Below are 24,581 nucleotides of genomic sequence, written 5' to 3'. Positions count from 1 at the left end.
AGATAGGTGTACTGGGGCCAAGAGCCGAACCTGTGGTGAAGGGTGGGTTGGCTGATATTGGGAACTTAGACACATAGGACCTGGCTTCAAATTCTGACCCTGCTCCTTTCTACCTGTATGTCCTTAGGCAGATCCCTTAAACACTCTGGCTTCAGAGTCTTCATCTGTAAAACGAGGGGGCTGGACTAGGTGGCATTATAGGGAAGAATGCTCACTTTAGAATCAGAGGACCTGGGTTCCAATTCTATCTGTACCAACTTGTACCTGGGTGATCTTGGACAAACCACCTCATTCTCTATGCCTCAGTTCCCCGCTTATAACATAAAGGAGTTGCATAAGATGGCTCTCCTCGTCCCTTCTAGCTCTAAATGGTGGGTTCTCTAAGATCCTGGGTGATGTCTAAGGTTCCTTTGAGTTTGGATTCCTCCTGCAAGGTCTGCTGAGTTTCTGAAGTCTTTTTCTCCACTGTTTTGAGCACCCCCAACCTTTGTTAATCCCCCCAGGATTTCTCCTTTCTCTCTCCTGCCACTCCTTCCCCTCCTACTGTCTCCCCTTCCACCCACCAGGATGTCCTTCCTTTATGTAACAGGCACCCAGAGTCCTTGATGAAGCAGGAAGCCCCCTCTTGGTGGCTGGGGTGGAGGTGGGGGAACTTGCCTTGGAGCTGAGTTGCCAAGGGCTCTTTTTCCCATTGGGTGTCCCTCTATCCTCCTGCTTCATCCCAAAGTTTGTCTCTCCAGTCCTTTGGGGGTTCCTCATGGATCCATCTCTGTCTCCTATGCTTTTCTTCCAGGTTCTGGGTGACAGATGGATCTCCAACTCCGTCCGTCTCTCACCATGGCTCTGTCTAGCTGCCTGTCTGCATCTTCTCTCCTTGCCTGTGCTCTGAAGCTCTGAGACGCCTGAACAAGGAAGAGGAAGAAGAGGACAGAGGCTCCTGACTGCCCAGGACCCTCTCTTCTTGGGCAGAGATTGAGGAGAAGAGGGCAGAGCTGGGGGTACCGGCCGAGGGACTGAGGAAGAGACTCCTGAGAGCCCCGTCCACAGCCGGGTCTCCTTTCTGCTGGTATCCTTGGGACTGGACGGCAGGCAAAGTGGACCAGAGCTCAAGAGCCCCAGCAGCACTGGGGGGGCATCCCTCAAAATGCTGGCGGCCCCGGCGAGAACTGGGATGATGGGCCAGGCTTTTGGCCGCTAGGCCTTCCCAGTCCCCTGCTCTCCCTGAGCCCTGCCTTGCCCGTGGCCTGCCTGGATCCAGCCCTCCTGCCCGGCGGGCCTCCCCCTGCCATGCTGCGCCTGGGTCTATGGGCAGCAGCCCTGCTCTGCGCCTGCCAGCCAGACCTGGTGCAGGCCGACTGCTGGCTCATAGAGGGTGACAAGGGCTACGTGTGGCTGGCCATCTGCAGCCAGAACCAGCCTCCCTATGAGACCATCCCTCAGCACATCAACAGCACGGTGCACGACCTCCGCCTCAATGAGAACAAGCTCAAGGTGGTTCTCTACTCTTCCCTCAACCGCTTCGGCAACCTGACCGACCTCAACCTGACCAAGAACGAGATCTCCTACATTGAGGATGGCGCCTTCCTGGGCCAGGCCAACCTCCAGGTGCTGCAGCTGGGCTACAACAAGCTGAGCAATCTGACCGAGGGCATGCTCCGGGGCATGAGCCGCCTGCAATTCCTCTTTGTCCAGCACAATCTCATTGAGGTGGTGACGCCCACCGCCTTCTCCGAGTGCCCGGCGCTCATCAGCATCGACCTGTCCTCCAATCGCCTCAGCCGCCTGGAGAGCACCACCTTCGTGGGGCTGAGCAGCCTGATGGTGTGCGAGCTGGCCGGCAACCCCTTCAACTGCGACTGCGGCCTCTATGGCTTCCTCAACTGGCTCGTGGTCTTCAACAATGTGACCAAGAACTATGACCGGCTGCAGTGTGAATCCCCCCGGGAGTTCGCCGGCTACCCGCTGCTGGTGCCGCGGCCCCATCACAGCCGCAACGCCATCACCGTCTTCCAATCTATGTGCCGCGATGGCACCTTGCCGTCCAGACCCGTCAGCCATCCCACTCCGTATACCACGGACTCCCAGAAGGACCTGGATGAGAACTCTGGCTTCAACCCTGTGGATTTCCTCTCCGTGGAGCCCCCAGCCTCTTCCACCACAGATTCCTCCATCAGCCCCACCATCAAACTCCACTATGTGACTTTCACTTCGGCCACCCTGGTGGTGACCATCCCCTCCCCTTTCAGCAAGCTCTATGTTCTGGTCCAATATAACAATAGTTATGTTTCTGACGTCATGACCTTAAAGAACAAAAAGGAGATCGTCACCCTCAATAAGCTCAAAGTCCACACTGACTACACGTTCTGTGTGGCCTCCATCCGCAACTCCCGACGTTTCAACCACACCTGCCTGACCTTTGCCACACGGGAGCCCATCCAGGGGGACATGGCCCCCAGCACATCCACAACCACACACTATATCATGACCATCCTTGGCTGCCTCTTTGGCATGGTGATAGTCCTGGGGGCTGTCTACTATTGCCTGCGTAAGCGGCGCATGCAGGAGGAAAAACAGAAGTCGATCAGTGTGAAGAAGACCATCCTGGAGATGCGCTACGGCTCAGATGTGGACACCAGCTCCATTGTCCATTCTGCCCAAAAGCTGGGGGAGCCACCAGTCCTTCCTGTCTCCCGCATGTCCTCCATCCCCTCCATGATTGGGGAGAAGCTACCACAACCCAAGGGGCTGGAGACTGGGATAGATACACCCAAGGTGGCCACCAAGGGAAACTACATGGAGGTGCGGACAGGGGGTGGTGGTGGCGGCGGGGATGGCCTGACCCGGGGTGAGGATGACCTGCCAGACTTGGATAATGGCCAGGGTTCAGCAGCAGAGATCTCTACCATTGCCAAGGAGGTTGATAAAGTCAACCAAATTATTAATAATTGCATTGATGCCCTCAAGCTAGACACAGCCTCCTTCCTGGGAGGTAGTGGAGCAGACCCAGAGTTGGCTTTTGAGTGCCAGTCCATCCCAACCAGCTCCACAGGTGGGCTGGAGCGTCCCAGCTTCCTCTCACCTCCCTACAAAGAAAGCTCTCACCACCCCCTGCAGCGCCAGCTGAGTGCTGATGCTGCTGTGGCCCGGAAGACCTGCAGTGTCTCATCTAGTGGGTCCATCAAGAGTGCCAAGGTCTTCAGCCTGGATGTCCCTGATCACCCACCACCCCCAGGGCTGGGCAAGGGTGACTCAAAGTACATCGAGAAGGGCAGTCCACTCAACAGCCCTCTGGACCGTCTTCCTTTGGTGTCTCCGGGTGCCATCCATCACCTGGAGGTGAAGCCTTCCTACCATTGCAGTGAGCACCGACACTCTTTCCCAGCCTTGTACTACGAGGAGAGCGCAGATACCTTGAGCCAGAGGGTGTCCTTCCTCAAGCCCCTCTCCCGCTCCAAGCGGGACTCCACATACTCTCAGCTTTCCCCCAGACACTACTTCTCAGGCTACTCCTCCAGCCCTGAGTATTCGTCTGAGAGCACCCACAAGATCTGGGAGCGCTTCCGGCCCTACAAGAAGCATCACCGGGAGGAAGTGTACATGGCAGCTGGCCATGCCCTGCGCAAGAAGGTCCAGTTCGCTAAGGATGAGGACCTGCACGACATCCTGGATTACTGGAAGGGGGTCTCAGCTCAGCAGAAGCTGTGACCCTCTCCTCCCTCCCCGCCCCCGGTGAGGTGGGGGTGGAGAGAGGGACCAGACTGGGGAAGGGGCAGGCTGGGGAGGGAGACCGAGACTGGGGGGGCCCGGGAGGCCTGGGGGGGGATGGGGTAGGAGGAGGCCAAGGAATGGACACACACACACACCCGCACGCACGCACCCAATGCACACACCTGACCACCACCTGACTGTGAAAAAAAACAAAACAAAAACAAAACCTGACGTAAATGGACAGACAAACACAATTTTTAAAGTTTACAAACGGATACCGTAACCAGTTCTCTACTGTGCTGCCCAGGGGGGCGGGGGGACCCATTCCTCCTAGAAGTTTCTGCCAAGATTGGAGAGGTTCAAGGCTGGGGAGGGAGAGGTTGAAGGAAGAAGGGAAATTCAGAGAGGCTGCCCCATTTAGACTGGGGCTTGGGAGAACTCCAAAGGGGAGGCTGAGAAATGAGAGGATCGGGGCCATACATGGGAATGCTAAGCTATTGAGTCTTCTTTGGTCCTTGACTTTGGAGACTAAAGGTTGGGAATCCAGGGATAGGGTACCACTATGGTCTCAGGAGGAGGGGAGGCTAATTCCCTCCTCTCAACCTCCACCTCCCTCCTCTAAAAGATCTTGGGGATATAAGGACTTAGATTTGGAGTAGCTTCTCCTTGATCTCTCCATCCGATAGGATCTCTCTGGTCCAAGTCCTCTTCCCCAAAGCCCTGTTGCTTTGGTTCATTTGGTTTCTGGGAGACTTTCCTGAAAGGGAGTTCCCTGATATCATCCTCTCCAATCACCAATTTCAGGGCTAGTATCCAAGGAGGGTATGATGACCCTGGTAGTTAGGGGTCTTCTCTTTCCCCATCCTCCTGAGTTCTGTTCATTTCAGTGAAGCCAGCAGGGATGGCTTTCACTTCTTGGGAGCATGTGGGAATAGGGAGTGATGAATCTGTCAGAAAATTCTAAGTGTCTTCCAGGTAATGAGCAGGGAATGGGGGTGGGGTAGGGTGGGGAGAGAATGATCCTGGAACTGAAAGAATAGGAGATTACAGACAGCAGGGTGGTGGGAGTGGATGAGGGGCTCCCAGTGTATCTCAGGTGCATCAGCCCTCCCCCCCCAGGTTTTGGGAGATGGGGGTGACCCTTCCTTCCTCCACCCCACTGTGCCAGCCTCCTGAAAGCTTCTGTGCCTCTCCCTAGCCTGGCTTCCTGCCATTACCCCCACCCTGAGAGAAGATGCTATAGAGATGTGTGTATGTATGTGTGTATGAGTGAATGACTGGCTGACTGCTGGAGAACCACAAGGATGGTGAGCTATGTGGATGTCCCACCCTCTTTGTCACCCCCCCCTCCAATATGTCCTTAGACGCTATCCTGCCTCCCCCACCTCTTCCATTCTTCAATAAGGATATGGGGTGCCAAGGAACTGGGACAGAAGGAAGCAAATCAAAGACCCAGTATTTGATCCTGGCCTCTGAATGGAAAAGAGGTTTTTATTTTTTCCTCTGTATCTACTCATCTTCCTTAACCCAAGCAAGCTACATTCATTGCTTCTACCCTGTAGGGATGGGGGTGGGGTGGGGTTAGGTTTCCACGAGAACTACAAGTCTCTCCCCCCCCCCTTTTTTCCTTTTCCCCTCCAAAGGACACCCAGACAAAGCACAAACAGCTCCCAGGGTGTGCTTGGGGGAAACAAACAGTTTCTGTGACTAGCCCCCATCTCCTGGACTTTATCCCCATTCTCTGGCCAGCTGTGGTCACCATGACAACCCCCTTTCAGGCAGCCAGCAGAGGAGAGACCAATGGGCCCTGGGGAGTAGGTTGGAGGAGGTAGTTAGGGAACTACTTTTTGGGAGTAACAAGAGAAGGAAGAGTGGGGGCAGGTGGGAGAGAGAAGTTAGGATGGGGGAGTAGTGCCAGGAAGAAAGGAAAAGCAAGGAGGGTCTCTGGTGGGCTTCCTGGGAGATTCTGGCCAAGTTCTTGACTTAGCCCTTAGTTTTTAGGACCTCAGTTGAATTTGGAGTCACCTGGCTTCTTCCTACCTGTTCCTTGTCTCTTAGGTGTGTTTGGGACAGGGGAGGGGTTGTAAGACTGGAGACTTAGACTGTATGGACTTCAACTCTTCCCATCCTGTCTCAGGACAAGAGATAGAGAGATTAGACCCCTCCTTTGCCCAGCCTTGGCCCAAGGCCATTATGGTCTCCCTGGGCATCTTAAGCTACTTTCAGCTCTGAGTGTGTGATCCTAAGATCTTTCAGTCTTACAACCTGGATCCTTTAGGGTTGGATGGGACCTGGGGAAGTTGAGGGCATTAGGGCCTATGGATTGTTAATGTCCCAGAAACCAAGGGTCTGAGAAGGTGCTAGGCCTTAGAAAGCAGTCCCTTTCTAAGGTGAACCCTTGGGGTTCACCTGCTCTCCTTGTTGGGGGGGGGCTCATACTAGGATGGAGAGGGCACAAGAAGTCACTGTCTCCCCCTTATCCCCCAATCCTTGAGGACTTTTTGGGGGGAGGGTGACTTGCACAGAAAGGACTTTCAGAGTGGGAGATGGGAAGAGAAAAGGGAATAGATGGGGAAGGGTAAAGAGGGAGCAACTGGCCTGCCCTCTCTCTTCCCCTCCCCAACCTCCTTCCTCTCATCTTTCCATTCCCTCCCTGGGCCTGGTTTGAGAACCTGAGAAAACCGAGTCGGGGAGAAGCCACTGATGTCAGAAACAGAATTCCTGTTCTATTTGTGCATGACGCTCTTTACTGTATTTTTCTGAGCAAACATCTGTTGTGAATGTGCCCGTTTGTCGAGATTCCCCCCTGCTTCCTCTTCTCTCCTCTCCCTGCCTGTCCCCTACCTCCCTCCTCAGATGCCCTCCATTGTGAACTGATGAGCGACTTTTAAAACCTGGGAAGGAACTATCTCTGCAGAGGACCTAAACCTGGTGCTGCCACTAGGCCAGCCCTCCCTTTCCCCCTTTCCCCACCTCAGCAATGGCAGCAGTGGTAGTGAGTCCCTCAGCCCACAAGTGGTCCTGTTGTCCCTTCTATCCTCTTCACCTCTCAGTTCCCAGTTTGTGTTGGAGCTGTCCAGGCAGAGGTGCTGAAGGGGCTGTGCCATGTGGGGCTTCCTAGGAGGGACTCCTACACTGGCACCATTCCTGGGGTGATTACAGCTTGTTTCAAGGAATGGAGAGGTTTTGATTCAGTTCAAGTCCATTCAACAAGCATTTATTAAGCACCTACACTGTGCCAGGCACTGTGCTAAGATTCCAGGGATTTAGCACCAAAAGAGACCCTTAGAGAACATCTGGGCTAACATTAGTTTAAATAGAAGATAAACTGAGGCCCAGAGAAAAAAAGGGACTTATTCTGGAGTCACAAATAGAAGAAACATGGGATTCAAACCCAGGTCTTCTGGGTCTTCTAAATCTAAACTATTATCAGGGGTTCACTATGGAAGCACCTGTTGAATGAAGCTTTGTGGGGGAAGGAGGAAGGCAGTCTTCCCCTTGTGGTTGGCACCTTCCACTGTCACCCTGGTAAATATATTCTTTTGGCAAATGGAATGCCTGAGACCAGGAGTTTTCCCTGTTGAAGAGAGTCTCCCAGGAGCTGACTATTTCTAGAACAAGAGCACGTGGGAATGGTTGATTTGGAGTCAAAAGACACAAGTTTAAATTTTGCCTCTGCTACTTGGCTTCCAGGGACAGATCCTTCCCTCTTTAGCCTGTTTGTCCAGGCAAAGGGCAACAATGTAAGAAGTTCCACATTTGGAATTAGGGGATCTGAGTTTAAATCCTGGCCCTGCCATTTAGTACCTTTATGACCTTAGGGAAGTTGCTTGGCATCTCTGGCCCTCTTTAAAATGAGGGGATTGGACTAGCTGGCCTTGAGAGGTCCCTTCTGGCTCTGTCTATGAGTGTAACAGTCATAAAATGAAGGGTTGTACTTGACTTCTCTGGTCCATTTCAGTTCAACATTCCCTACTCCTAAGACCAGCTTCAGCACTGAGATGGTAGATGGGAAGAGCAAGAGCTCATTCTCCAAGTCCCCAGGATGAGCTCTAGGTCTCTGCCCCTCTTGGCACCAACACTTCCCTGGGTTCCCAGGGAGCATGGGTGGGGTGGGGCCCAGATTATGGGAGCTGCACTGCAGTCCCTTTCTACCTCCATCAGTGCCAGTCTTGGTCGGTCCTGGATAATTCCTCCTGAGGCAGGGAGTGAAATATTCATGAATGACAAATGGAAATTTATGTCAAGGAATCTTGGCTGGGCCCCACCAGTCCTTGTGTTTGCAATGCTAATCAGCTCCGGAGCCTTCTTCCCAGCTGGAACTCCAGCCCAGGCCAGTGCAAGAGGAGGAAGCTTATAAACCTGGGAGAGAATCCTGGATCTGGATTTGGATCTGGATTCACAGCTGGAAATCAACTAGTCCAAACCTCCCATTTTAGAGGTGGGAAAAACCTAAGGCTTAAGTGATTTAACCAAGGTCACAGGGCTGAGATTTATACCCAGATCCTCAGACTCCTAAATTCAGGGCTCTTTCCTTGGACTAAATTATATGTAGGGCTCATTCTGGCCCTATATCTGTAGTTTTAGAAAATGATTTCCAGCCTCTGGGAAAAGGAAAGGGAAAGGGAAAGAGAAGGTTAGTTTGGAATTATGGAGAGAAGAGGTAAAAGGATAAGGAGGCTATGGGGGTCAGAGTCTGCCCTTTGTTAAAAGGAACTCATTCCCTTGACTTTTTCAATCAGGTATGTTTGGAGAGGGACCTGATGAGTTCAGTCTCTGGGTGTCTAGAGCTCAGAGAGGTGGAGACCAAGGGGCTTCTGGAGACATAACCAGTACAGGTGTGAGGATAAATAGGGAAATACCATGGTGCAGTGGGAAAACTCCTGACTCCAGATTCTGAAGACCTCCGATGATTACCGCCTGGGAGATTATTGGCACATCTTTTAATGTCCCTGGATGCAGGACGTTTCAAAAAGGAGATTTGGACAACATGGCCTCTGAAGTCTCTCACTTCTAGATATAAGATTCTTTAGCCTTCCTGGGAGAGGCCAAGAATGGAAGCAGTATGGATCAAGCTACAGAGTGTTTGATCTGGAGTCAGAGGTCCTGGGTTGGAATTCTGGCTCTGCTTATTACCTGTGTGACCTTGGCAAGTCATTTTCCCTCTTTCTGTAAGATCCTTTCAAGTTCTAAATTCTCTGATACCCCATTGATTTTCTCCTGCCTGGGGAGGGTCTTGTCTTTGCTTAGAGATGTCCTGTGAAAGACACTCCCTGTTCCCCTGCCCCTCTGTCTATTCTCCTCACTATTCAACTTCCTTTCTGGGCCTTCGTCTTCCCATCAGTAAAAGGAGAGGGCTAGATCATCTCTGAAGCCCCTTTCTAGTTCTAATTGCCCATAAGCCTCCTCACTACCAGCTCTCCCGGTGCCTTATCTAGGCTGCCATGGGTGGGGCTCAATAAGATGAGGGAGCCCCTCTCTCATGTGGAGAGGTGGAGTGATGAGGCTTTGTGGTGAAGGTTTGGGGTCCATTTCTTTTGGACAAATGTGCATTGCTTTGGGCTTAGGAGGGGTCTTATCTTATTTGAGGGTAGGGTGAGCTTTCTTGGGACCTCTATGGGACCCAGCTGCATTCTTTATCCCAGGTTTGGAGTTTCCTCTAGCACATCTCTTGGAGGAGGTAGCTTTTCTGGAGAGGGCAAAAGGAAACCTGAGGCCCGAGGAAAATCATTTTCCCAAACTCCAGATATTTAGGGATAGAAGTGGGCTTAGAATCAGCCAGTCTAATGCTCTCACTTTTAGAGCTGAAGAGTCTGGGGCCTGGGAGAGAAGGGATTCTGCCCTCCCTAAACTCTCAGGTCAAGCTTCCCACTCTAGCTCTGACTCCTCCTCTTCCTTAGCTATCTCCCTTCCTGAAGCCATCAACCAAGACTCCTTCCCAGTGTTTCTTGCCTTGGCTCCCATTTTCCAACTCTGCCCCCTTTTCTCAGCACCTAGACAAGGCTTCCACTTTCTTTCCTGATTTAGGAGAGGATGATTTCTACACCACCAACCCTCTCCCACCCCCTAAATATCCAGACAGAAAGCTGCACATCCCACTCTCATTTAGCCCTCGATCATGTCTTTTCCCCAAGCTCCAATCTTCAGCCCAGGTTCTCAGCCTGATCCCTGGTGGGAGGAATGGAGAAGGGAAGCAATTGGGTAGAAAGGGATGAGGGCTGTCCTCCTCTTCCCTCACCTCTCCCCCCAACAAACACAGGGTTGGGGCAGAGGAGAGGAGTCATAATGTAAGGCCAGGGTAGTCCTGCCCACTTCCATCCCCAGAATGTAGATACCTAGGGGGTGAGGGCCAGGGAGGCAGTGGCCTGGATGGATGCCTCAGTTTGGGTCCTCTGGGGTTGGTGGGCCCCCTCCTCAGTGATGATCCTGTGACTCTTGGTCCTGTTATGGACCTTCCCTCTCCTTTGGGGGGGGAGGGACTTGTTCTTGTTTTCTTTCTTCTGGGTTTGTCCATTTGTTGATTTGTTTTCTCTCACCCCCCCTTTTTTTTCCTTTTCCTATTTTAAACTGAATGGCACGAAATAGTTTTCCTCAAATCCAAGATTCCTGTATGGAGAAAATCAATTTCTATATTTGCAATAAATTTCTTATTTAAAAACAAACCAGGATGGCTCCTAGTCTCTGTGTGTACCCTCCTCTATTGCTTTCCCCCCATCCATTTTCCTCTCCAGGATTCTTTAGTTCTTCCAGTCCTTTCCATTCCTTCCTTCCCATCTTCCTGGAATGGCTGAAGCCTTCAGATGGAATCTATGGGGTTGCTTGGTATCCCTGAGGAAAAAGTCAGGTAATAGAGTAGATATTAGGGATTAGGAGGAGAGAAGGAATGGAGCTATAAGGATAGAGAACACAGCAGAAATATTAACTGAAGGGGAGGAGAATGAGGAAGAAGATTGGAGGGAGGCAAGTGAGAGGAAGGGTGGGCTGCCTTTGGAGATGAAGGTGACTACTAATATGGTAAAAGAGACACAACAAAAGGGAGGAGAGTGACACCTCCTTTTATAGTCCTTAGAGGTTGAGGAGGGAGGAGGGAAGGTATCTGTGATATGTTGAGAGAGTGGGATTCAGAAATGGGATCTTTACAGGGAGGATCTTGAGAGAGAATGATTAAATCTTCCAATTGGATGGAATCCATCTGAAAACCTTCAGGGATGGGGAGCTCACTTCTGTCAGAAGCTGCCCTAGTATATCCCTAATGGTTAGAAAGTTTCTCCTACTCTAAGCTGTAATATATTTCAGCACTATCCACTCCTTGTTCCTAGTTCTACCTTCTAGGGACAAGCAGAACAAATTTGATTTCTTCTCACCTTACTTTATCTAGAAATTAATAAACAAACTAACCTTTAAGGGCAGCTAGGTGGTTCAGTGGATGGAGAGCCAGGCTTGGAGATAGGAGGTCCTGGGTTCACAGCTGGATTCAGACACTTCTTAGCTGTGTGACCTTGGACAAGTAACTTAACCCCAATTGCTTAATCCTTACTGTTCTTCTACCTTGGAACTGATATTTAGTTATCAATTCTAAGAGGGTAAGGGTTTTTTGTCGAGGTGGGAGGAGGATAGTTTAAACTTCAAATGAGGAACTTGGTTTCCTCGTACAGATGGGTATCAGGTCTGCAATTTGTAGTCATAGATCAGGACCTTTTTTTTAAATGATTTTTTAAGTGGCAGCTGGGTAGTTTAGTGGATTGAGAGCCTGGCCTAGAGATGGGAGGTTCTGGGTTCAAATTTGAACCTCAGATACCGCCTAACTATTGTAGAAAGTATTTTTTTTTAAAATGCAAGAAGATGCAAGACTAACATTCCATTTGTCCACCCAAGGAATACCAAAACAGCTACCCTCTCAGTATCTTGAGAGCAAGCAAGCAAGACACAGCTTCTGTCTCCTAAGGAGTCCAGCACCAACTGTTAACTGCTTTTTCAGTTAGTCTCTTCCTGTCCAATCCCAGGTAAATGGAATGTTACTCTTGCATCTTCTTCTTACATATTTTCAAACTCCTTTCTATACTATGTGACCCTGAGCAAGTCCTTTAACCCCCATGGCCTAGCCCTTACCACTCCTCTGCCTTGGAACCAATACACAGTATTGATTCTGAGACAGAAGATAAGGGTTTAATTTTTTTTTTAATGTATTCCCCCTTTAAAAAAAAAAAAGAGTGATCCTCTCCCTCCTCCAAGAAAAGCATACCACATAACAATATTTTTAAAAGATCTCCCCCCACCAAAGAAGAAAAAGTGGTAAAAAAAATCAGCATAACAGAGACATGTAAGGAAAGTCTGAAAGCATGTGTAATTGATGAGACCCTTGGAATTCTAAACTCTGCAAAGGAGTTGTTTTGAGGGACAGAATCGGGAGGGGGAAGGCAATGTCTTCTCATCTCTCTTCCTTGGAGCCAGGTATGTTCTTTGTCATTGTACAACACTGTTTTTGATTTTTGGAAGGAGGATCCTTCTGTTTACATTGTTATAGTTATTGTGTCTGTTGTTTTTCTTGGTTCTGCTGACTTCACTTTGTATCATTTCATACAGATCTTCCCATACTTTTCTATCCTCATCACACCCATCATTTTTTATAGTGTAGTAATACTGTATTACATTCATGTCATTGAGGCAGCTGGTAGTGTAGTGGGTAGAGCTCTGAGCCTAGTATCAGGAAGACTGAAGTTCAAGTCTGGCTGTCTGGTTAGGTTAAATTTCCTGAACAGATTCACACAGTGGCTTCATTTCAAAGGTGGATTTGAATGAGGGCCTTCTTTTCTTGAAGGCCAGTTTCCTATTCACTAGATCAGTTGCCTCTTTCTGATCCTTATATCCCTCACAAACACTGAATTTCTGTGTTCTCATTCTTTCTCCTGTCTCAGGTCTCTAAGTCTTCTGGTCAATTTTATTTTTCTGTCTGTCTCCCTCCCTCTTTCTACATGCGTATATCTACATATGCACATACATATATAAGTATATGTATAGCACAATGTATACAACATGTAGCACATTATGCATAATATAAATGGGACAGACACTGCTAATGGGCAGTGATACAATTGAACAGGAGGACAGTGGGCTGGGGGGCTCTTGGGAAGCTGCCTGGTTCTTTTCCTGGCCCTCAAACTTCTCCTTGAGACAAAGGCCCACCTTCCTCATTCCAATATTCATTCTGGATCTGTTGCATGGCAACACTTGCAACACTACTGTCTCTGAAGAACTGAAAACGAGCATCTCCCAGGGATGCAAATGGTGGTCAAGGGCAGTCTGCTCCCCATCCATTACAAATGGGGAATTGTGGGGGAAAGACAGGAAAGTCCAGGATGTCATCACAGAAATAGGTGGTTGCAAAAGGGTGTGGGGTGGTCGTGGGGTGAGAGCAAAGGTAGCTCATGAGAATTACTGGTAAACTGTTCATGCTATGAAAATTGAGGCAGTCCCTCAGCACATAGGGTGACCCTTTCTGGCCAGCCTAAGGGAGAAGGACACCACATTTTGCTGAACTCTTTTATTTTACAAATGGAAATGTGGAGGTCCAGGAAAGGGGATAGCCCGAGGGAACAAGCATCAAGTAACAGAGTTAGAATTGGAATCCAATCTAATAAATGTTTCTTAATTTCCTCTATGTGCCAGGCTCTGTGCTAAATGCTGGGGATATAGTTAATAAAAAGAAAGACAGTCTTTGCCCTGAAAGAGTGTAAATCTAAAGGGCATACAAAGGACATCAGAAACGGGGTGGGAGGGACACTAGGGGCTACCCAGGGCACAGGGATATTGTTCAATGGAGTTGAAACCAGGAAAAAGCAGCAGATAGGATGTGGGGTGAGCCGAGTTGTTACCCAGACCCTGTGGTATTCCATCCAGGGCTCTTACAGAACCTCACATAGTCAGACATCATTCTTCAGAAAGAGTTCCTGCCCCCTCCAGCTGGGAGGATATCATAGGCCCAGCATGAGGAATTCCCCCGAGTGTCCCTCAGTTCCCTTAGTCTGGGCATGAATCCCAATGCTATTGGGTTCTCATAGAATTCCAGGGTTCATTAGAGCTGGAAGGGGCCTTAGAGACCATCTAATCCAACCCTCTCATTTTGCAGAAGAGGAAAATGACACCCAAAGCAGGGCTGCTGTGCCTTACTCAAGACCACACTGTGAACAAGTGGCAGAATTAGGGCAGGCATTTGGACCCAGGGCACCTTACTCCCAGGCCGGAGTTCTTTCTACTCTAGTAGGCTTGTCCTTGGCCAGATTTTACTCAATAAGACCCCAAGTCAAATCCAACAATCATCCATTATCCCAGAATTTCTTATAGCAAATATTAACAAAGTAGAGGAATTTATTTGGACAGGGCCAAAGAGCATTGCTGATAGCCTCTGAAATTGTCTGCATCATACAACTGATGCTGATTAAGCACCTACTGTGGGCAGAGCTCCATGTGCTGGACATTATAGGCATCAGGAGACAATGAAGTTTGTCCAAGAGAGGGTCCCTGTCCTAATGGAACTCTGAGATTAATAGAGGGACAGGACATAAATACCAATCAACTGGGATATACAATATTACATTATCATTCACTCCAAAAATATAAAAAAAATAAATAAAACCAAAGTGCTCCATAAGGTTTGAGGAAGGAGATTTGGGAAAACCATGGAGAAAGAGCCAGTGGAGGTGGACTTTGAAGAAGGAAGGCAGGAATTCAATAGGGGAATTTAGGGAAAGAATATTCCAGGTACTTTAATAGCACAGACAACCACATAGAGAAATACATATGAAATTTATAAAATATGGCTTGGGGGAGTAATAACCTTCCCCAGGTCTCAGTTTCTTTTTATGTAAAATGACACTTTAGGTTAATTGGCCTCCTTCTAGCTCTAAATCCTAATTCATTTCAATGTAGGAGGCTCCAAGGAAGCATTAAGAATTGGGGAGATTAGGAAAGGCCTTGTAGAGGAGGTGGGAACCCAAACTGAGCCCTGAATGGAGCTAGGGATTATAAGAATCACAGGAAATCAGGAAGACTCTTCCAGGCATAGTGACAGGCTTTGCAAGCAAATGAGAGAGAGAGAAGATAGGCAGAAAGAAAGAGAGAGACAGAGAAGAGAGGGGGGGGGGAGAGAGAGAGAGAGAGAAAGAAATGTATTATTTAGTTTGTCTGGAACAGGGAGTAAGTGAAGGAGAACAATGAGAGTTTAAGCTGGAAAGGGATTGGAGTAAGAGAGTGAAGGGATTTAAATGGCAAATGGAGGAGTTTGTATTTTATCCTAGAGGCAAAAGGGAAACATCAGAGCTTCTTGACTGTGGGAGTGATATGGGCTTTAAGACTATCCCTTTGGCAGTTTCGAGGAGAATGGGCTAAAGAGGGGCAAAACTAGAAGCAGTGAGACAAAGCTGTCAATAAACATTTAATAATCAATTGCCTTCTCCATGTTAGACATTATACTTAGCACTGAAGAATAGTAGAAAACATCCCCTGCCCTCAAGAAACTTGTATTCCAGCACTAATTAGAACATTATTGCAAGAAGTAGAAAGGGTCTGAACCATCTTGTGAGTAGAGAGAAGGGATCAAAGGATTACAGGCTTGGAGTTGGAAGGGGCCTTTGAAGTTGAGTCTAACCCCCTTATTTTGCAGATGAGGAAATAGAGGCACCAAAAACTAAAGTGACTTGGCCAGGGTCATATAATATATATCTGAGCTGGGACTTGAATCCAGTCTTCCTAACTCCAGGACACTAAGAGCCAGGCTCTGATTGCCAGACTAGGATCCTAGAGGAGATGAGGGGAAATTGGGAAGAGCAAAGTAGATAGTGAGTAATAGTGACTCCAGAGAGGGAAGCAGAGGAAAGGAAAGAGAGAGAGAGAGAGAGAGTGATGTCATTCAGGGAAATCTTGAGAAATGAAGAGGCCTGAGAAAGCCAATGGACATGATCTTCTGTCCTCTTGGTACCTTAGGACCTGAGACCATCTGCTGCCAGGGTGGGACTTAGAGGCAGGAGAAGAGGAAGAGAGGTTTGGCATGGAGTGAAGCCAACAGGGGGAGAATGGCAGAACTGCTGAGCAGCCCAGTCAGAGACCTGGGGGAGGAAATGCACCATGAATCAGGAGTGGGTGGTTACAATAAAGAGCTTTGCTCCTCCCTTCCCCTGATTTTTGGCATCTAATCCTCTTAACTCCTCACTGAGCAGCAGGCTTGATGGATGATGGGAACTCCCTGCTTTCAGCACTTTCCCTAATTTTTTTAAACTATAGATTCTCCACACCTGAGGAAACTTCTCAGAAAGAAGCCAGGATGCCCACAGTCAATTGAGTTATTGCCATGAGTCCCATTTAAAAATGCTTTAAAATTATCTTGAGGGGGCATCTAAGTGGCTCAGTGGATAAAAAGTCAGATCAAGAGACAGGAGGGCCAGGTTCAAATCTGAATTTACATACTACCTAGCTGTGTGACCTTGGGCAAGTCATTTAATTTGAATTGCCTAGCCTTTATCTCTTTTCTGCCTTGGAACCAAAACACAGTATTGATTCTTAGATGGAAGTCAAGTTTGGTTTTTTTGGTTAGTTTTTTTAAGAACTGATACTAAGACAGAAGGTAAGGGTTAAAAAAACTCCTAACAATCTATACCAAGAAGTTCCTTGTGTGTAAGGATTGTTTTATTCCCTGGTTTTGTGTTCCTAGCCCCTAGCACTATGCCTGGTACAGAATTAATAAATCAATTACAATTAATTAAACATAATAAATAAAAAATTAATAACTTAGATATCAATTGATTAATAAATGTTTGCTGATTGATCAAGGAAATACTGCATAGTGGGACCAGGGCTGGACATGGAAGCAGGACTAACTTGTTTCTCATCTTGTCTCTGAAACCAGCTGTCTGATCATTAGTGAGTCATTTTCACTTCCTGAACCTCAATTTCCTCATCTGTAAAATGGGGGGGGGGAGGGTAATAATAGCATCAATTTGACAGCATTTTTGTTATGATCAAACATCAGGCAGTGGATAGAGCATTGGGCCCAGAATCAGGAACACATGTTTTTATAACCCTGGTTCAGACTCATAGGACAAATCATTTAATCTCTTTCAGCCTTCATTTCCCCATCTATAAAATGGGGGCAATAATAGCACTTATCTCATTGGGTTGGTATATCAAGTGAGATAATAAAGGTGAGGCATTAGCTATTATGGTTGTTATTATCATTATTAGTATTTGAACCCTGGGTCACCAATGTCTGGCACATACTAGGTGAGAAATGCATGCTAGCAGGATTCCATCAATAGGCAAGTTAGCATTCATTAAATGCCAACCCAGCAGCTGGGTGGCACAGCAATTAGAGCCCCAGGCCTAGAGTTGGGAAGATTCCTCTTCCTGAGTTTGAATCTGGCTTTAGACATTTCCAAGTTGTATGACCTTGGACAAGTCACTTTACCTTGTTTGCCTCAGTTTCCTCATCTATAAAGTGAGCTACAGAAGGAAATGACAAGCTACTCCAGTGTCTTTGCCCAGAAAATCCCCAATGGGATCACAAAGAGTCAGATGTGCCTGAAACTACTGAATAATTGCAACAGAAGTGCCAATGAAGCTCCAGGCACTTTGACTGGAGCTAGGGACAAAGACCTTACCTTCAAAGCCTTTTCTTACATTCTAGAGAGGAGGAACACAGGCTGTTCAATCATTTTCAGTCATGTCTGCCTCTCTATGATTCCATTTAGAGTTTTCTTCGCAAAGATACTGGAGAGGGGGGCAGCTAGGTGGCTCAGTAGATTGAGAGCCAGGCCTGGGGTTAAATGTAGCCTTGGATACTTCCTAACTCTTTGACCCTGGGTAATTCTCTCAATCCCCACTGCTGAGCCATACTTCTGCCTTGGAACCAATACATAGTATTGATCCTAAGAGGTAAGGGAGGGTTTAAAAAAAAGATACTATAGTGGTTTGCCATTTCCTTCCCCAGCCCATTTTTACAGATGGGGAAACTGAGGCAAATAGTGAAGTGACTTGACTTAGGGTCATATAATGTCAGAGGCTGAATTTGAATTCAGGTCTTTCTGACTCCAGGCCCAGAGCTCTATCCACTAGGAAACCTTGCTACTCCCTATTATTATTGTTATTAGCTTTTGAGTGTTACAGAAGCCTTGGGGTTAGGACAATACCTGCTAATCCTGCTTCTGAAAGATATCATGTAATGTGGGATAAGTAATTTATGCTCTTCATATCCCAGAAAACGTTTTGGAACCAGAAGTTGCTGAGCAGATGCTGACCTCCATTAGTGGACAGTTTTTCTTACTTGGAGTTCCCTACAACAATGGAATCATAGGTCAAGATGAAAAAAAAAATAGGTACAAAACATTTTCTCCATCCATCATTTGGCAGGGTTCTTTCACCAGTCCCATAATGGAAGTGGGGTAAGACAAAGATGGCTCTCTTCACTTTTATAGATGAAGGAAATGAAGATACTAAAAGATTAAAATGGCACCCTGGCTTCCAGTCTCTTCATTCCCTGACTAGTACTTGTTCACTAAGCTTTAATCTGAGCACACCGACAATAACTGGGGGTTAATCTGCTGCTACCAGCCCTTGGCTCTCAGACAGAGAAACATTCCCCATGACACTGATCCTAAGTGGTGGTGATAGGGGGGCAGATGAGACAGAAGAAGAGAGTTTAAATGAAGGTGAGTTTTCCCATTCTGGGCACTGATACAGGGGCCCTGCTGGTAGGAGGAGAACCATTGGAGTCTAAGCAATGAACAGTGATTCTGGGACCCTGGGATCCAAGTTCAAGTGTGGCTCTGCTATTACTTCGATGGCTTTGGAAAAGTCACTAAAACACTCTGGGTCTGTTTCTTTATGTGAAAAATGGGGGTGGAAGGTGGGGAGTGCACTAGATAATCTCTATGGATCCTTTCTAAACCTGACATTCTAAAGCCCTTCCCAGCGCTGCCATTCCCTGCTCTAAGGCCATTCTTAGTTCAGATAAGACTTACTCTAAGGCTCCTCCTACCTTTGTCATTCTCAATTCTAAGGCTCTTTCTAGTTTGGAATCCCTTGTTCTTTATAGCTCTCAAGCCTGTGATTCCAGGGAAAGCTGTTGTTTGTGGGTTAAACCCAAACCCAGAGTGGGACAGAGTGCATTAAGAATTCATGGCAGCGCCTGCCACCCAATTTTCCAGCTGACTGGTCCATCCTGCTCTCCACACTCCTATCTGGCCAGAGCTGGGTCTAATTGACATCAGGAGAAAGGCAGCAATGAGGGGGACAGAAGCTGACCTCTGCTGGGGCCAGTGCTGGGGAAAGCTGGTTGGTGGAGGGGAAGCAGATGAGTGATTCCCCATGTCCTGTTACCAAGAAACATATGGGAGCCCCCAGGGAGTAGAGAGCTTGGTGAGGGGAAGGGGCCATCTGTGGTAGCCCAATAGAACCATAACAATAGATCACTTTCTATAGGCTTGCAAAACCCTGTCACAGCCGTGCTTTTATTCTGTCCTTAAATGTTCAAGAGAGAGGAGTCAAGTTAAAACCATGGAACTAGAGATGGAAGAAACATATATGATTATTGATCTAAAGAAGGGGCCTCAGAGGGAATCAAGTCCCTTATTTTACAGATGTGGAAACTGAGGCCAGAAAGAAAGTGGCTAGTTTTTCCCAGGTCCTCTGAATCCAGAGTCCCTATATCATGCTGCCTCCTAAGAGACATTAGAAATCATGAATTTCCCCTGTTCCATCCTCCTTTTCCCAAGTTTTAGGCAGGGAAGTGTGGTATAATAAAAGAGCAGTTATACTTAGGTCCAGAAAGACTTGACTTGGAACCTGGCTGTTATTAGAGTCAGTGGGGTATAGGGAAAAGAATATTGTTTCTGGAATCAGAAGAGGTGGATTCAAATCCTACCCTTGATGCTTCCTTTTTGTTGAAGTTAGGCAAATATCTTTTCTCTGGACCTGTTTTCTCTGCAAAGTGGCAATGAATGAAGAGCTGAAGACTAGATGATCCTTAAGATCCCCCTCCAGCTCTAACTCTATTGAGATGACCAACCATGGGACTATGAACAAGTCATTTAATTTATCTTGACTTCAGTTTTCTCATGTATACAATGGGGGACAAGCATACCTATACATTTTTTATAAGGTTGTTGGTGGGGAACAAATAAAATAATTATACAAAATGTGTGGCAGACCCTGAAGCAAGGCCAGTTACTATTATTAGTGATAGATTGGAATTAGTGCAAGACTAGAATTCAGGTCTCCTGATGGCTAATTTAGCATCATTCCCACCAGACTTCATATTCTCTCGATTGATAGATGAGGAAACTGAAGCTCAGAGATAAGGGATGGGATAGGTCACTGGATTGGGAGTCAGAACATCTGAGTTTCCATCTTGACTTTACGATATCAGTTTGATATTCAGGTAAGTCACATTACTCCCTTTGAGATTCATTTTCCTCCTCTATAATACAGACAGTAATTCTTTCAATGAAGATCTCAATGAGTTATTGTGAAAAATGAACTTTGTAAATCTTTCTAAGTAAAAGCTCATAATCCAGACCCAACGTGGTGAGAGGTATCTGTGAAACAGCTGTGAGTCCCAGGGGCTAGGAGGGATACAGTACTTAGGTGGGGAGCAACCAGCATCGAGGCAGTGTGGGCAAATGATGGCTTTCAGGGCCACAGCCTTGAGGCAGCTGGCCCTGGACTGGGATTCAGATGGCTAGAACTCAACCTCCTACTCTTGCCATAAACTGATAATATGACCTCAGGCAAGTTACCTTTCTTCTTGAGTCTTAAATTCTTTTTCTTAAAAATAGAAACTGGATCACATACGTCTCCAAATTCTGACATTCCATGCTCTTAATGTCCTTCCTAGCTCTGACATTTTCTGTTCCAAAGTCCCTTCCAGTTGTGACATTCCCTGCTCCCAGGTGTCTTCCAGCTTTGAGTTTCTATTTAATTCCATCTGTGTTTATGTCAGCAATTTTTATATAAACTAAGTGTCAGACTCTGCCCTCAAACAATATAGCCCCTGCCCACAAGGAGCTTATAGTCTAGTGAGGTCACACTATTCATTAGTAGATATAACACCCAACATAGGGCATGATGGGAAGGAAGGATTCCAAGAAAATTTGAGGAGAGAGGTGAAGACAAATTTAATGTAGAGATCAGGGATGGGTTTCTGGAGGAAGTGGCAGGAGGATGGTACCTGAGGAGAGAGGGCTTTGGGCAGGCAGTCTTGGGGAAGCCTTCTGGAATTCCTAAGGTAGGAGAGGGAACATGCCCAGTTACCATAGGGGTCTACCCAGATTTTATACTCTGTGATTCTTAGTAGCTAGCCTAATAGATCTAGAGCTGGAGAAATACTCAATAGCCATCTAGTCTTTCTTTCCCCCTCATTCAGGCCCCACCCCGTTTAATATTCAAAGAAAATGACGTACCCATGGTGGGAAGTGAAGAAGCAGGACTTGAGCCAAGATCCTCTGATTTCCAAGCCAGTGTTCTACTATACCTTAAAGCTTCCCTTCCTTATAGCAGTTCCCTTCCCCTTCAGTGGGGCTGTGAAGGATGAGAAGAGAGGCCTGGCTCTAGCCTTTGGCCCCTGGCTCCCTCAACCCTGGCCTTCTGCCTCTGAGCCTTGGCCATCTCTCTGTGGTTCTCTCTATGTAGTGTTATTGAGTAGAGATAATTGGTATTTTTGACACTATCTGTTGCAAGGGAATCGGCTACCACTGGGAGGTGATTGAAGCAATCAGGGCTAATTACAGGATTAGGGGGCTCTGTTGCCACACAGCCTCAGTGAGGATAATACCCCCTTTCCAGATCTCTGCAGGAGAGAAGGTGCTCTAGCTGAGAGAGGAGGCCCCACTGGCTGCTCCTGTCCTCTCCTGTGGCTGGGAAAAGGGCAGGGGCAGGGGCTGAGAGTAGTGGAGAGGCCTTCCTTCTCCCTCTCTTTTTTAAAACTCTTACCTTCTTAGTATCATTTCTAAGATAGAAGAGTGGCAAGGGCTAGGCCATCAGGGTTAAGTGACTTGCCCAGGGTCACACAGCTAGGAAGAGTCTGAGGCCAAAACCCAGGTCCTTCTTTTTGACTCCAGGCATAGGGCTCTATCCACTATGCTACCTAGCTTTTCTCCCTTCTTTTTTCTTCCAGGAGCCAGGTAGGAGAAGAGCTTTAGGGAGCTAAAAAGAGGGAAGGTTCAGGGTAGTTGAGTAGCTCAATGGATTGAGAACCAGACTTAGATACGGAGGTCCTAGGTTCAAATCTGGCCACAGATACTTCCCAGCTGTGTGACTTTGGGCAAGTAATTTAATCCCCATTGCCTAGCTCTCACTGCTCTTCTGCCCTAAGACTGAAGGCAAGGGGTTTTAAAAAAAGAGGGAAGGCTGAGAGGTAGAGATGGACAGTCTCTCTCAGGTTGTACCCTGTCCTTCCCCCTGACCATAACCATTGATGTTTATCTCATGTATAATTATATGAGATTTCAGGTTTGCCAAGCACTCCACCAAACTCATTGCCCAACTCTTACAGCTTTGCAAAGTAGGCACCTTGGGACTATTATTCTTATTTTACATATTCTAGAATCATGGAGCTAGAAACAGAATAGGCTTCAGAGGTTATCTAGTCCAAATTCCTCATTTTGCAGGTTAAAAAAATTGAGGTCCAAGAAAGTTAAGTGATTTGTTCAGGTCATGGAGCTAGACACCAACAAAAGTAGGTCTCCACAAAAGCCAGCGTGGTCCTAAGATACATGGAATTGGGCATAGGGTTAGGGTTGGGAAGAGAAGAGCTGGAAGACCCTTGACAGTTAATTCAGAAGAAGGAGGAGCATGACCTTGTCCTATTCTTTAACGTTGTATATATATGATTCCTTTTCCCCAAATGAGACTGTAAACTCCTCAAGGGGATGGATTATGTCTTTCTCAGAGGCAGGCCTGAACTTGGAGTCAGGAGACCTGAATGTATTCATTATAGCTATTTGACTGTCTTATTCCCTCTCTCTGGGCCTCGGGCTGCCCCTCTATGGTAAAGATGATAATCTCTGTCCTACCCATCTTTTAGGGCTGTTGGGAGACACATTGGAAGAAAAAACCTGGAAAAAGTTCTCCTGGACGTATACTTCCTTAGATTAGCACCTTGGAGAGCGCCATTGGTATAATGTAGGGTAATAGAGAGCCCTGGATTGGGTGGGAATCAAAAGTCTTGAATTCCCTCATAGATTCAGAATTTGAAGGAAGCTTAGAGGCTTTTTTTTTTTAAGCCCTTTCATCTTACATATGAAGAAACTGATACTCAATGGATGAAGTGATTTGCCCAAGGTCACATGAGCAGAACCAAAATTTGAACCTGGTGCTGTGGTTCCAAACCCTTTCCATTATACTAAATTCTTTCCCTAAATCATGTTTCCTGGGATCTGGCTTCTTCTTTCTGGGCTTCAGTCTTCTTTTCACTAAAAATGAAAATATTTTACTAGAAAATCTCTTACAGCTCTGACATTCTATGATTCCAATAGACACTGGATAAGGATTTGGGTGAATTTTTGGACCACCCACACAGTGCCTAGTTAGTATTCAGTAGAGGGTGTATGTGTGTGTGATAGAAATGGGGATAGAGCCAGGGATGGGATCATGGGCTGGGGAAGGGGGAATGACAGGACAGGGCAAGTCATCTTGCAAAATCTGCTCTGGACACCCCAAAGGGGTATTGGACAGAAATAGGCCAAGAGCTGTCCCCAGTCCCAGCCAATGGAGCGTTTCCTAAACTGGGACAGTCCTGGCAGATCTGGGACATGAGGTCATTCATTCCCCAGTGGCCAAGTAATGTACGAAGACCAGCTCACCAGTGATGGAGATCAGCTTGTACTCCTTGGAATGAAAAGGGTTTTTTGGTGGGGGAGGGTGATATTCTCCCCAAAGGTTATCAAGACATGACACTGTTCTCATTACAGAGAGGAATTGCATATCTAAGACTCTGATGTCTCTTGCTCTTATCCTCTGTGATTGGGAATGGGGTTGGGGAGGGGGAACCTGCAGGAGAGGGGGGAAAATTAATGTTTTACTTCAAAGAGTATTTAGCTTAGAGTCAGGAATTCAAAGCTTAGTTCTTATGCTCACACTTGTGTGATCTTGGGCAAGTCTTCTAAATTCTCTGAACCGTAGTTTCCACTGTAAAATGTAAATAATAATCTCCAATATCTAGAGGGTGCAGTGAATTGAATGCCAGCCCTGGAGTCAGCAAGACCTAGTCTTGAATCCTGCCTCAGATACTCATTCACTGTGTGATCCTTGGTTAAGCACTAAACCTCTTTTGGCCTCAGTTTCCTCATATACAAAGTGGGGGCAATAACAGCACCTACATCCCAGAGCTGTTGTGAGGATCAAATGAGATATATCCAAAATCTTTAAACTGCTTTTTGAGTGCCAGTTGTTATTGTTATTATTATTATTATTATTAGATTATCTTCTTCAGAAAGACATTATATAACATCCCCTATAATGAAAAGCTATTATTCTCCCACTCTTTTGCTAGATAAACTCCACATGACCAGACCAGAAGGCAATGGGAGGAGAAGGTAGGGGCCAGACATCCCTCCAAGGATGGTGTGTCTGAGGTAGGAAGAAGAGTGGAAATGGCCTTTCAGCAGAGCTCAGGTGGCTTGGCAATTGTAGACAATTTCAAGGCTTACTGGCTTAGTGGAAAGAACATTAGATTTGCAACCCCATGGCCTGGGTTGGAATCCAATTTGGCTACATACTAGCTGGGTGACCTTGGAGAAGTAGCTTTACTGTTTTGGTCCTGACTTACCTGATCTGCAAAATGAGAGGCTTGTACTGAGTAATCTCCAGCTCCAGAATCTACAATTCAT

At 47.1% G+C, this 24,581-nt stretch overlaps 1 protein-coding gene across 4 annotated transcripts in view; it reads left to right on the top strand.

Moving 5' to 3' along the window:
* Window positions 1-10,370, top strand: part of ELFN2 (extracellular leucine rich repeat and fibronectin type III domain containing 2) — a 104,306-nt gene extending 93,936 nt beyond the window's left edge. For all 4 annotated transcript variants that reach the window (XM_056798897.1, XM_056798898.1, XM_056798899.1 and 1 more), the window contains exon 3: window positions 794-10,370. In XM_056798897.1, coding sequence (XP_056654875.1) covers window positions 1,288-3,705 — 2,418 coding nt within the window. In that variant the 5' untranslated portion in view covers window positions 794-1,287 and the 3' untranslated portion in view covers window positions 3,706-10,370. The remainder of the gene's footprint in view (window positions 1-793) is intronic.
* The last annotated feature ends 14,211 nt before the right edge of the window (window positions 10,371-24,581 follow it).

The sequence above is a fragment of the Monodelphis domestica genome, chromosome 5 (genome assembly GCF_027887165.1).
Source record: "Monodelphis domestica isolate mMonDom1 chromosome 5, mMonDom1.pri, whole genome shotgun sequence".
Lineage (NCBI taxonomy): Eukaryota > Metazoa > Chordata > Mammalia > Didelphimorphia > Didelphidae > Monodelphis > Monodelphis domestica.
The sequence above is the reverse complement of the archived record's forward strand: the minus strand, read 5'-3'. Positions and strand labels throughout refer to the sequence as shown.